The 12356-nt window shown below is 63.1% G+C and overlaps 1 protein-coding gene across 2 annotated transcripts in view; it reads right to left on the bottom strand.

Annotated features, from left to right (window-relative positions):
* KLF8 (KLF transcription factor 8) overlaps window positions 1-12356 on the bottom strand; it is a 69116-nt gene that overhangs the window by 15686 nt on the left and 41074 nt on the right. Inside the window, exon 1 of one of the 2 annotated variants that reach the window (XM_075896667.2) lies at window positions 7018-7457. The exons of the other annotated variant lie outside the window; for it this stretch is intronic. Coding sequence (XP_075752782.1) covers window positions 7018-7086 — 69 coding nt within the window. The 5' untranslated portion in view covers window positions 7087-7457. Of the gene's footprint in view, window positions 1-7017; window positions 7458-12356 lie in introns of those variants that run through there. 2 annotated transcript variants of the gene reach the window in all.

Below are 12356 nucleotides of genomic sequence, written 5' to 3'. Positions count from 1 at the left end.
GGAGCAGCGAGGGGACACGGCTGAAAGGACCCAGAGCGGCCCCCGAGGAGACGCCCGCCTGAACCGGTGCGAGCATGTGGGCCTGCAGATGCGAGCTGGCCGGCCATCTCCTTCTGGAGCCGGGAGGAAGCAGCGTGAAACATACAAAGAGCAGGAAGGGGGGGGGGGAGGGAGGAGGAGGAGGAGTTACAGACTCCGTCTGGGGCGAAGGGGCAGAATCCAAGCACTGAGCCACCCTGCACAAAGGGAAGTTAGCAGGGGAAGAGGCTTTCAAGGTCCAGCGTGCACAAGCTGCTGACACTTAGGAAGCTTTTAACACACAGATGTGGACAGGAGTTTGTAAGTTTCAGTTCTAAGGGTATTTCTTCCCCCTACAACAGGGGAGAACATCCAGTCTGGGTCAGACCAAAGGTCCATCCAGCTCAGCGTCCTCTCTGCTGAGAGTGGCCGATGCCAGATGCCCCGGAGGGAGGGATCACATCAGGTAATCCTCATATGATCCCTCCTGTCATCCATTGCCAGACAAACAGAGGCCAGGCACACCATCCCTACCCAGCCCTTGATGGACCGAACCTCCCATGAATCTCTCTTGCACTTTTTTGAACCCTGAGCAAGTCCTGGCCTTCACAACATCCTCTGGCAAGGAGTTCCACAGGTTGACTGTGCGCTGAGGCTAGGTCTAGATTGCAAACTTTTCAGAAGAAGTTTTTTCTGGAAGAGATCTTCTGAAGAAACTTCTTCCAAAAGAGCATCCACACAAATGCGCATCAAAAAAGCAAGAAAGCATCCATACTGAATGGACGCTACCGTGCATTAAAGCTGTGATTACAATGGACGGAGTGGACACCAGGGCACCTGTGCTTTTTCCTCTTTTCAAAAACTCCCTCTTCGCTGACCACACATGCCTGTTTCTGAAAGAGATCTTTCGGAAAAACGCGATTGCAGTGTGGACGTAACTCAGGTTGTTGGGGAAAAATCAGCCGTTTTTCCCGACAAATCTCTGTAGTGTAGACCTACCCTTCGTGAACAAAAGCTTCCTTTTGTTTGTTGTAAACCTGCTGCCTGATAATTTCATTTGGTGACCCCTAGTTCTTATATTTACTTATTCCCACAATATCTTTTCCTTCACTTTCTCCACACCACTCATGATTTTATAGAGCTCTATGCTATCCCCCCTTAGTCTCCTCTTTTCCAAGCTGAAAAATCCCAGTTTTTAATCTCTCTTCATATGGGACCTGTTCCAAACCCCTCATCATTTTTGTTGCCCTTTTCTGAACCTTTACAAATTTAACACAATTAAAAACTCCCTGGCTGGGATTCCAAATATCAAAGCTTTGGGCTGTAGACACTGAAACTGACCAGCCCTGTTCCAAAGTGCTTGATGGGTTGAAATTGACGCCAGCAGCCTTGGCCATTAAAAGCAAATCCATGTTTCAGGCTATTTCATTATAAGTCATCTAACCTGTTAGCAGGGATACTAAGAGCATAGGACGTTCCAGACTGGCTGAGACCAGAGAGTAAGTCCAGCCTGGGGTCCGGTCTCTGACAGTAACCAACAAAGGATGCTACAGAGGAAGGTGCAAGATTCCTTGCAGGAGACAATTATGGGAGAACCTGTCCCTGTACAATATTTCTGCTCCGCCCCAGGTTGTGCTCTGAAGCAGGAGTTCAGATTTTCTTCCTTCCGTACGTATCCTGAGCCCATCTCTTCAAAAAGAGAGGAATGGGGCTCCCACTGGAGTCAGGGCACAAAGGAGGCCTGATGGGGTCCCACATGAGCATGGGGTCTCCAGTTCAGGCAAAGCACAGACCCCCGTGGGGATCAGGCGGGGTGCAAAAACCAAGGCCTGCTGGACGGGCATTTCCTTGCAGTCACCCGAAAATCCAGCCAGAATGGCTGTGCGTGCCCAACCGGGCGGGGAACGGCAGCCTGTGTCAGCTAGCTCTGAAATCACAATCCCAGCTAGCTCTGAAATCACAATCCCATCAGGCTTCCTCAGCCACAAGCATCATCCCCCCTCCCCCCCCCCCGCACGCACACACACACACACACACACACACACACACACACCGGCGGCTCAGTGCAGCAGGAGAGGGACTAGACAGGAAGTTGCTAGGGGCTACGAGGAACCAAAGCTTTCAGCCAGCAAGTGGGATGTGTGCACCGGAGACCATCAGCCTTTAACCACTAGGGGACTTCAGAGCAGCTCAGGATTTCTGCAGCCCTCCCTGTGTGGGGGGGGTGGGGGGGAGGGAGGGGGAGGCTCCGATTTAGGCACACTTTTCCCTGCTCACTGACCCAAATGGACAGATGGCATCTAGACCTCCCTCCATTGTGCAAGGGTCGTTGGCTAGGCTGTGTTTGAGCATCGCTCTCAGAGTCAGCCAGGACTGCCTGAGTGTGTGTCATAGTCCCTATACTGTTAAACGCAAAAGGAGTTTCCCCTTGAGCTCAGCTGGTGTGGTCGGAGCATCTATCCCCACAGCCTCCACCAATTGGTCACAACGTGTGGGTCCTGGAAGGGCAGCGAGTGGGACTATGAATTCCCAGACAACAGACTTCTAGCGAGAGTCCTCGGCCAGCCACTGGGTAAGGCATGTCCCTGCATCCCCAGAAATGGAGGCTGAGGGGCTCACTCTAGTCCTTGAGCTGCAGGGCAGGCACTCAGCCCAGTCCTTTGAAGGAGGGGACTTCAGGGAGCCCCTATCAACCTGGCTCAGCCCCCCATGGGGACTCTATGAAGGGGAGCCCGAGGTCCCTCAAGCAAGGAAGCAAGAGGGGCAGCCGCTTTAAGGTCTGATCACGGTTGTGCATGAGCCGCAACAGACCTCAGACCAATCCCTGAAGGAGCTGGGGGGAGGATGCAAAGGGCCGCCCGGCCGGCACGTGCCCAGCGAGCAGAACTCCGTGGGCACGCAGCGGGTCTGGAGATCACCCAGCCCCAGGGCTCTGCCTGCACCCGCAGCCGGGAAAGCGCAGGTGTCTGTTCCACTAGGGCTCCGGCCCTGGCTGTCTTTGGGGAAGCTGGTGGGAGCGGAGAGGTCCGGCCGCAAACCCTTCCTGCAGGACCCCGCTGGCCGTGCTCCGGCGGCTCGCAAGCCCGGGCGCCCTTCAAAGCGCACCAGCTACAACGCCCTGACCAGGGGCGATCCCTAGCGCCGAGAAGGGCAGCGGGGCCTCCCGGCAGGGAGAGCCCAGTCTCCTGCCTCCCAGGGGCAAGGGTCATGGGAACCCAGCCGGGGCTGTCTTCAGAAGGGGCCCCCAGGCAGGAAACTTCTGGAGCGTGCTCAGACTCCAGGGATCAGCCGAGATGGGGCTTAGGGATGTAAAATCCTGGTGAACCGATTAAAAGGGGGATGGGTGGGGAGCGGGCTGGAGCAGCTTGCCCCCCCAGGCATGCCCCTGTCCACAGTGGGCCCCGCCGGTTAACCTTGCACTCCCCACTGGAACCGGCAAGTCAAGCCCTCTGCGCAGAAGGGCCAGCAGCCTCCACTCCAGCATTTCACAAGCCTGGCACAGACGCGCCCACCCGACCCGAGCATCCCGCCCGGGTATCCGAGCTCAGCCCAGGGGAGTGTTTCCTAGGGGGCGGGGCCACGGCCTGCAGAGAAACCCCCACCAGCCCTGCCACGAAGCCAAACCTGCTGTCCCCCACCCACGCTCGGCAAAGCCCCTAAGGGAAGAGATGAGGCGGGTGGAATGGAACCGTCTCTGCAGCCTGCTTCTGGGGCACCTTTGTCCCCCACCACGAACAGCACCGAGGGAAGAGTCAGAGTGCACCCCAAAAGTCCCAATTGGATGTAGGATCCCCATCCGCCCCACTTGCTGGCATTCAGCGGAGATGCAGGAATTAAGCGCCAAGCCACAGAAGTGTACATTTCTACAGGGCTCCCCCCAGGGCCCTTCCAGACACTCATACAATGCAGCCACCTCTGGGGTGCAACGTGGCCACACTCCAACAGCAACACTCCACAAGAGCCCAGGACAGGGAGCAGTGGAACAGAGCGTGTCAGGTCAGCCAGTCTGTCCCATGGCACATCACACGTCATGAACAGCATCCCCCATCCACACGTCAAGCCTGACACCCAGGATTCAACCAAAGTGGGCAGAAAACAGGGGACACCGACGGGCGCCGAGGCCGCAGGAATGGCGGGGAATTAAAGGAGATCTACCCAGAGGATCCTAGCAATCGCCCTACGCGCCCACAGCCAGGTGACGCTGCCGAGGAAGAGTCCGTAACTGTGGTTAGCAAAACCGGAATGAAAGCCTCGACGTTAGGGTTAGTCTGGGTAGGGGAAGCCGGGTTGGACTGGCCACGCCAGGCTCTCTGGAAATCCGGGGCATCAGTTGGCAATTTGCACTACAATGCAAGTCCCCCGTGGATAGCCAAAGGCTGCTCTGCTGAATCAATGGGTTTGAACTGGTTTAGCTTTGCCGCTGCACCCGCCTCACATGGGCACCCTTAAAATCAGAGTACACCTGCTTCGGAGCAAGTTCACGCAGGCCTGGGCTCCACCATTGAACGGGGGCAGCAAAGCCACTCCTCCCCCCCCAGGTGTGACACACCCACCCCGCCACAGAATGTCGGAAAGCCGATCTAAACTCCCGCGTGGACAGCACGCAGTTTTGACGGGAGCACCTCCCCCACCGGCACCGGCAGCGGCTACAGCGATTTAAGCACTGGCGTAAGCGTGGACACGCCCCAAGTCCACAGAGCCGGGCGTTACTCGGAGAGCCGCCCCATTTCCTTCAATGACTTTGGAACGCCGTCGGTCCGGGGATGATCAATTCAAGGGCAGGACTATTAGCTACAGAAGAAGCGTCTCTGCAAGCCCTGATGCTCCACCAGGGACACCTGGGGGTCCCAGGATCAGCTGAAGGCCCCAGGTGCCAATGGCTTTGTGAGCTTTTTCCTGGCCTCAGCCTTGACCGGATTTGCAGGGGACTCCAAAAGTGGAGGGGGGAAGCCCCCACGGTGGGGATCAGACCTCGACAGTGGCGAGGTGAGAAGACGGGAGCAGAAGGCCCACCGGGGGGGGAGGGAGGGGGGATTTGGTTACTAATTGCTGCAAAGCTCCGGCCCCGGGAGCAGAGCGGAACACAAGGGGTGAGGGAAGAAGGGAGGGGGCTATATCCAAGCAGCTGCAGCCACTGCTGTAAGGCGAGTTTATTTTCATCCTGGCCTCGTGGCGCTGTCCTGGCAGTGCCCTTCCCCGCACTCAGGCGCTGGGCGGGTTCTGGTGGCGACACCGCAGGAGGCACCTGGGGTGGCATTAGGAGTAGCCCATAAAAGGCTCCGGGGTGGGGATTCGGGCTCAGCTTGCCTGGCGAGGAAGGGAAAGGCTGGCAGGGGCAGCGCTGGAGCCTCTCGACCGCCGGGTCTCCACGGGACAGCTTAGGGTTCCCGTCAAGCAGGCCCGGCCAAGTCCCCACCACCTCTGGGGTACACCCGGCCCCAGAGAGCCACCGGCTGGGGACGGATCTGTCCCTCCTAAGCAGGGCAGGACTCACTCTAGCGCCCATGGAGAGAGGGACCCCAGGGCCAGTCCAAACCATAGCCAAGGACGCTTTCTTAGGGACTCCTGGCAGCTGGGCAGGGCTCAGAGCTGGGAACCCCTCCGTAGGGAGCCCAGAAAGGCTCTGGTGGCCATCTGAAGTCAAGAGGCTTCATTCACTGCCGGTCCCACGGGGTACCCCTGCTCCTCCCCCTCACACCAGCCTCGTCCTTACCAGACACAGGACATAACCGCCCAGCAGGGACTGGTCTGTCCCAGACAGCTGGGGGGGAGGGTGCGCACATTGAGAAGGGCTTTTGGGGAGCTGTGAGGGGCATCACTCGGAACCCAGACCCTTCCTCTCCCCTCCACCCCAGGGCCGCCAGCCACGGGGGGCCCCTGGCTCTCTAGCCCGCAGGCCAGAGCCAGCCTGGCCATGTACTGACAGGGCCCATGGGACAGGCCGGCTGTGCAGCATCCTGGACTTCCGTCAAGTAGGGTTCCAGTCCTCCTGGCTGCCGAAACCCAGCAGCCTCCAGCACAAACTGAAGGCACGAGGGCTGCCAGAGCCAGGAGGGGCGACCCGCAGCGCTAACTCCCGGGGTGCTGGATTCAGTGCCCCGCTGCAGGAACTGGAAGGGGCGGGCTGGGAGGGGGGAGCTGGGCGGACCAGGCACAGGGAGAACCGAATGGCCAGAGGCTGACAGGAGGGAGGGGACGGCAGAGACAAAGGGGCAGGGGCCATGCCCTGAGGGGAGCGGATTTCCACCGGTCCCCACGCTGCCGGGGACAACCCCCACGCAAGGGCCCTGGGCAAACCTCCCAGGCACCCAGCCAGGGAGCGGCTGGGCATCTCCTGGACCATAATGCAACCTGGGAACCAGCTCACCCATTCCTGCTCCCTGCCCAGCCTCCCTCCCGCTGTCGCTGCCGCCACCCAGTGTCGGCTGAGGGCATGTGGGGGGGAGGGTGGAGCGGGTGGGGGGGTAGGCGCAGCTCACCTTCCCCTCCCCTCCTTAAAGGAGCAGCGCACTGGCCACAAATGGCTCTCTCCTCTGCTCCTTAGAGGTCCCCGTTCCCAGCCCTCTTAAAGGGACAGCGCCCCTCCCCCGACTGTCTCCGGCCTTGCAACCCCCCCCAGCTCTTTCGCTTTGGCCTCGCATGGACCAGCTTCGGGGGAGGAGACGTGCACACACCCATCCCCCTCTCCGCACACACCCGCCCTCCCGAGTCCAAAGGGGACAGGCTCAGAGCCCTCCGGGGCAGAGCAAGGCAGAGCTGCCCCACCCCCGGCTCGAAAGCCAGCGGGCGCCCCCTCCCCTCCCGGGGGGGGGGGGGGGGGGGGGGGGGGGGGAGAGAGCAGGACCCTGCCCAGGACTGTGCAGCTGTCCGAAAGGAGGCGGGCAGGTCGGGACGTGCCCAGCGAGGGCTGGGCTGAAATGGGGGTTGGGGGCGATCCGCCCCCCCAGGGTCACCTGCAGCTTGAGCGCGGCACATGCCCCCCCCCCGCGGGTCACTTACCGCCCAGCCGGCGCGCGGGGGGCTCCTGCGGTAGGGCAGAGCGCTCATGCTGTCCGCGGGGAGGATCATGCTCCCGAGCCGGGCTCCGGACCGCTGCCCCCACGCGACGGAGCCGATCCTGGCGGCGGGGCCGAGGGGGCGGGAGCGCGGGGTCTCCCTGCAAAGCCCGGGGGCGGGGGGCTTGCCCGGGGCGTCGGCTGCCGCGCACGTCGGGGGGCTCCGCGGAGCAGCCGGCGGCCCGTGCCCGCGAGGGAAGAGCGCGCTGCCCGCTGCGGCCGGCCCGGAGGTGTGAACAGCGGGGCGGCTCCACCCGGGCCGGACCCTGGGCGGAGCTCCTTAAAAGGGACGGGCTGCGGCTGCGGCGCGGGGCGGGGCCGCCCGCCCGCCAGGCCCCGCCCCGGCCCCGCCCCGGCCCCGCGGGGGGCGTCCCGCCGGCGAGCGCCCGGCCACGGGCCGCGCGGCTGGGAGACAATGCTCGCCATGGCAACCCGGCGCGCGCCAGCCTGCAAGGACGGGGAGGTCACGGCGCGCTCCCCTTAAAGGGATCGGCCACCGGCTCCCCGCGGGGGGGGGGACCCCGCGGCTCTCCAGCCTCCCGCTCCCGCGCAAAGGCAGGGCCGGCTCGGGGAGTCCCCGCCGGGCTTGTGCTGGGGGGGGGGGCACCCCCGAACCTGCCTTCGCGTGCAGCGGGCCGGAGCGGTGCACGGGAGAGATCGGCACGCGCGCTCCCTGCCACGCGCTCGGGAAGACCCCGAAAAGCAGAGCTCCCGCGTGGGATGGGCTGGGAAGGGGAACCCCTCCCCCCGCCAACCGGTCCCTGAAATCTGGGGCAGGGAGAGAGCTCAGCTGCAGCTAGCTCCTAATCAGCCCCCTTTCCCCCAGGGCTAGGGGGCCTAAGGCCCAGGGGCTGGATGCGCCCCCCCCCCAGGCGCAGAGCTGCCCCCCAGCATTGGGGGCCCTGCTGGCGCTCCAGCCCCCCTGCCTCCCCACCACGGGGCTGGAGAACCCAACATCTGCTAGGCTGGCCCCCCAGGCTCTGGGGTGCGAGGGGGCTGGGGAGAGGGTCTTTCTTCTCCATTGGGGGCCACATCAGTGAGGGGTTTTGGTTTTGCTTCTCCCTGGTGTGCGGCCCCCGACTGATTTTTCTGTGGCTCAGTGGCCCCCGGCCCGAAAACGGTTCCCCAGCCCGGCCTTGCACCTAGGAAGCGTGTGACGAGCAAGACTGCCAAGCGTCTGAAAACCAAACAGCCGGGGCTGCCTGCCTCAGTGGACAGATGGTGCCGACCTTTGGGCACGCGGCCCGCCTCCCAGCCGAGAGACAGCCCCCCCGACGCGGCCCATCTCTCCCGAATCAGCTGGGTCCCAGGGCCTGTCCACGCTCCACGCTCAGCAGGTTTCGGCAGCCAGCTGGCGACGCTCCTCCAACCCGACCTCGACTCACACCGCTCGAGCGGCGCCGCTTCGGCCTGGCACCCATGGCTGAGCTGTGCAGGCAGCAGGGCATGCTGGGAAAGTCTCTCCTGGCGCACCCCCCCCCCACCCCGCAATGTGCTCTGAGGGGCCTCGCGGACATGGGCGGGAAGGAGGAAGAGCCGAAATGGTGGCACAAGTATCGTTAGGGATTCTGTCCTCAGCCCAAAGGGACAGCGTGCGCCCCTCTGAGCCACCCCACTGAACCTATCTGCAACTTCCCCTTGCACCACACCCAACCCCCCAGGCACCCCCTTCCCCCTCTTTGTTCCCTCTAATGTTTTCCACCCATGTGCAGAATAAAGTTTGTTCTCTGCACCAAAGCACATGCAGATGTGCACCACCAAGAAAAACACAAGCTGCCAGCTGTGGGCACTCTGCTAATCAGCTGGGTAGCATATTAATTTCTCCTGAATTTCTTCGGCCAGCTTACAGGGGTCTCTGCTTGTAACGCCCCGACACTACACTGACACCCCCCTACAACAGCACAACACCTAACCACCCACGGACCCCATTACACCTTCCTTCAAACCCCCCACTGCACTGACACCCCCCTACAACAGCACAATGCCAAACCCCAACACCCCATTGCACCTTGCTGCAACCCCCCCACTGCACTAACACCCCCCACAACAGCACAACTCCAAACCCCCAGACATCCCATTACACCTTCCTGCAACCCCCCCACTGCACTAACACGACTCCAAACCCCCAGACATCCCATTACACCTTCCTGCAACCCCCCCATTGTACTGACACCCCCCACAACAGCACGACTCTGAACCCCCAGACATCCCATTACATCATCCTGCAACCCCCCCACTGCACTGACACCCCCCACAACAGCACGACTCTGAACCCCCAGACATCCCATTACATCATCCTGCAACCCCCCCACTGCACTGACACCCCCCACAACAGCACGACTCTGAACCCCCAGACATCCCATTACACCATCCTGCAACCCCCCTGCACTGACAGCCCCCACAACAGCATAACGCTGAACCGCCCAGGGAGCCCGCTGCATCTTCCTGCAAACCCCCCCCCCCCACACACACACACTGACACTCTCCCCCATAACAGTATAACACTGAACCCCCCAGGGACCCAATTGAACCTTCCTGCAACCCCCCCCCCCGCCGCACTGACACCCGCCTACAACACAACGCCGAACCGCCCCACTACACCTCCATTCCACAGACCCTCCCTGCACCTGCACAGTCTCCCCCTTCCCACAGCACATCCCCCCATTACACCCACACCCTGCTCCACCCCCACTCTCCCAGGCTCCAGAGCTGCTGCTGCAGCCTTAACCCCCTGTGTGCCAGCCTAGCCGGAGGCGGCTCCGCCACTGGGCTCCCAAGGTAGCATGTGCCCCTCCCGCCCGGCTGCGGGGTGGCAGGCAAGGGTTAAGCCAGGCAGGCCTAGCTGAGCAGCTGAGAGGTGTGGAGCCAGACTGTGCTGGGGGGCCCTGGCGGGGCTAGTTCTCCAGCCCAGGCTGGCTCGGGCGGCGCCCTGCCCTGGCTCTGGGCTGGGCGAGGCAGGGGAACCAAAGGCCTCCCTGACTCCACCCTCCCGGCTCCCAAGCTGAACAAACAAAACCCTCTGGAGCTCGGCTGGGCAGGGTGGGGGAAGGCAGAACAGAGAGGAGCCCTGTTCCTCCAGCCGCGCTTCACCCACGTCACCACAGCTGGCACCGCGGCGCTGGCTCGGAGCTCCCGCGCGGCCCCGGCACCGGCTGAGCCAGCCGTAGCCTCGCCTCCCCAGCCAGGCCAGGCCGGGACCAGTGCAGCCTGGCCCCCCGCGCCAGGCAACACCGTGCCCAGCTACGGCTACAGTCTGGCCCCCCGCGCCAGGCAACGCCGTGCCCAGCTACGGCTACAGCCTGGCCCCCCGCGCCAGGCAACGCCATGCCCAGCTACAGCTACAGCCAGGCACCCCGCGCCAGGCAACGCCGTGCCCAGCTACGGCTACAGCCTGGCCCCCCGTGCCAGGCAACGCCGTGCCCAGCTACGGCTACAGCCTGGCTCCCCGTGCCAGGCAACGCCGTGCCCAGCTACGGCTACAGCCTGGCCCCCCGCGCCAGGCAACGCCGTGCCCAGCTACAGTCTGGCCTCCTAAACCAGGCCAGGGCCCCTCCCAGCTATAGCCTCACCTCCCCGAGCCAGGCCAGGCCACTCCCAGCGACAGCCTGGCCCCTCGATCCAGGCCAGGCCATGCCCAGTTATGGCCTGGTCCCCCGAGCCAGGCCAGACCACTCCCAGCGACAGTCTGGCCCCCCGAGCCAGGCCAGGCTGCTGGAGGGCACGGGGCCAGCGGAGAAGCGTGGGGTCTCTGGAAGCAGAGGTTTTGGGTGAGGACCCATCTCTAGCTACAAGAACTAAATCCCAGGCTAAGGAGCAGCTAACGTGAGAGGTGGGGTGGGCAGGACAGTCTGGGGGAGGGGCTGCAGCCGGGCAGCGAAGCCACACAACACACCTCTGCGTGCTCCTCGTGGCCGGGGAGCAGGGCCAGCCGTCCAGGGCGGAGGAGCAGGAGGCACTGAGTGCCAGGGATCCAACAGCTCCAAGGAGGCCACGGGCACCACCTCCCCGACAGATCACTGCTGAGCCCGGTCCCTGCAGAAATTGACAAGCCCACGTGGTAATGGCCATAGACCCCGCCCCGGCACCAGCCGGCTGACGGACGCTCCCGCTGCCCTGGCAGAGAAACACTGGAGAGCAGGCGACCCAACAGGCGGCCCCGCGGCCAGGCACCGGGCAAGTGACGACATCATCAACGCCAAGCGCACCCCCTGCCCCCGTGCCAGCGCGGCTCTCGCCCGTCGCAACGGCCATGTTCTGTCCTCGCCACTGGTTTGGATCCACGAGGCTGGGCTCTCAAGGAAGCCCAAAGCTTCTGCAGGGTGGGTGAAACTCCCCACTCCAAATTCTACCCCGGCACCCTGCACTCCAGGGGGTCCCACTCCTCCAGCCCCGATGGCCAAGGCCGTGAGCGGGTCTACGTGCCCCCGGGCTCTCATCCACATGCCCCAAAGCCCACCTGCCACAGAGAGCCCTGAAAAGGGAACAGACACCTGAGCCCCATCATTGTGTCTCCCATTTGGGAGGCCTTTAGCAACCCCCGTAGGCAGAGAAACCAGATCTGCGCTGGCGTGGGCAGGGTCCGGCTAGTCTGCGCATTCCCCGAAGCCAGTCGCAGATAAGCGACCAGGTTCCTAAAGACAAAAGGCCTCGTCCTGGCTTGGCTGCGGGTAGGGCAGGTGCAGTTACCAGAAGCCAGCTCCGCCCCAGCACGGCCGGGGATGGGCCCGCTTCCTTCTGGGAGCCCATCCCACTCCCCGGAGACACAGAGGGGAGGGACTTAGCCCTTCTATGCCTCTCCAGGCTAATGAAGAATCCTGGCCCCCACCCAGCCCCACCCCACCCTCTTCCCCAGAAAATGGGTGTAGTCAGTTTCTCTGCTCCCCAGAAAGGGCAGAGCTCCCACTCCCTACCCGCCCTGCCACGCCCTCCCAGGAACAGACACGGCCCCTGGGGCTCCCTTCCCACACACCCGTCCCCCACAACTGCAAGCCAGGGGCACAAGACCAGAGAAGGCTGAGACAAAGACACTGAGCCCCCAGCCGCCGGGGCCCTCAAACTGCCCACATCCGAGGAAGGGCTCGGGGCCGAATCGCCGTCCTGCCGGACAGTCTTGGCCCATAAAGCGCGTTCTGCCAGGTCGCAGCTGCCTGTGCCCCCAAACCATCCCCCCAGTAAACCCGCTTGCCACCTTCGCCCTAACCCTTAGGCAGCTCTATCCCTGCCCCTGCCCTTCCAATCCTTGCCCCTTCCCTGCTGTCCCAGCTCCAGGGGGCTGCACTCGAA

The sequence above is a fragment of the Pelodiscus sinensis genome, chromosome 13 (assembly GCF_052426305.1).
Source record: "Pelodiscus sinensis isolate ZL-2025 chromosome 13, ASM5242630v1, whole genome shotgun sequence".
Taxonomy (NCBI): Eukaryota; Metazoa; Chordata; order Testudines; family Trionychidae; genus Pelodiscus; species Pelodiscus sinensis.
Note: the sequence above shows the minus strand (reverse complement) of the source record. Positions and strands in the feature narration are given on the sequence as shown.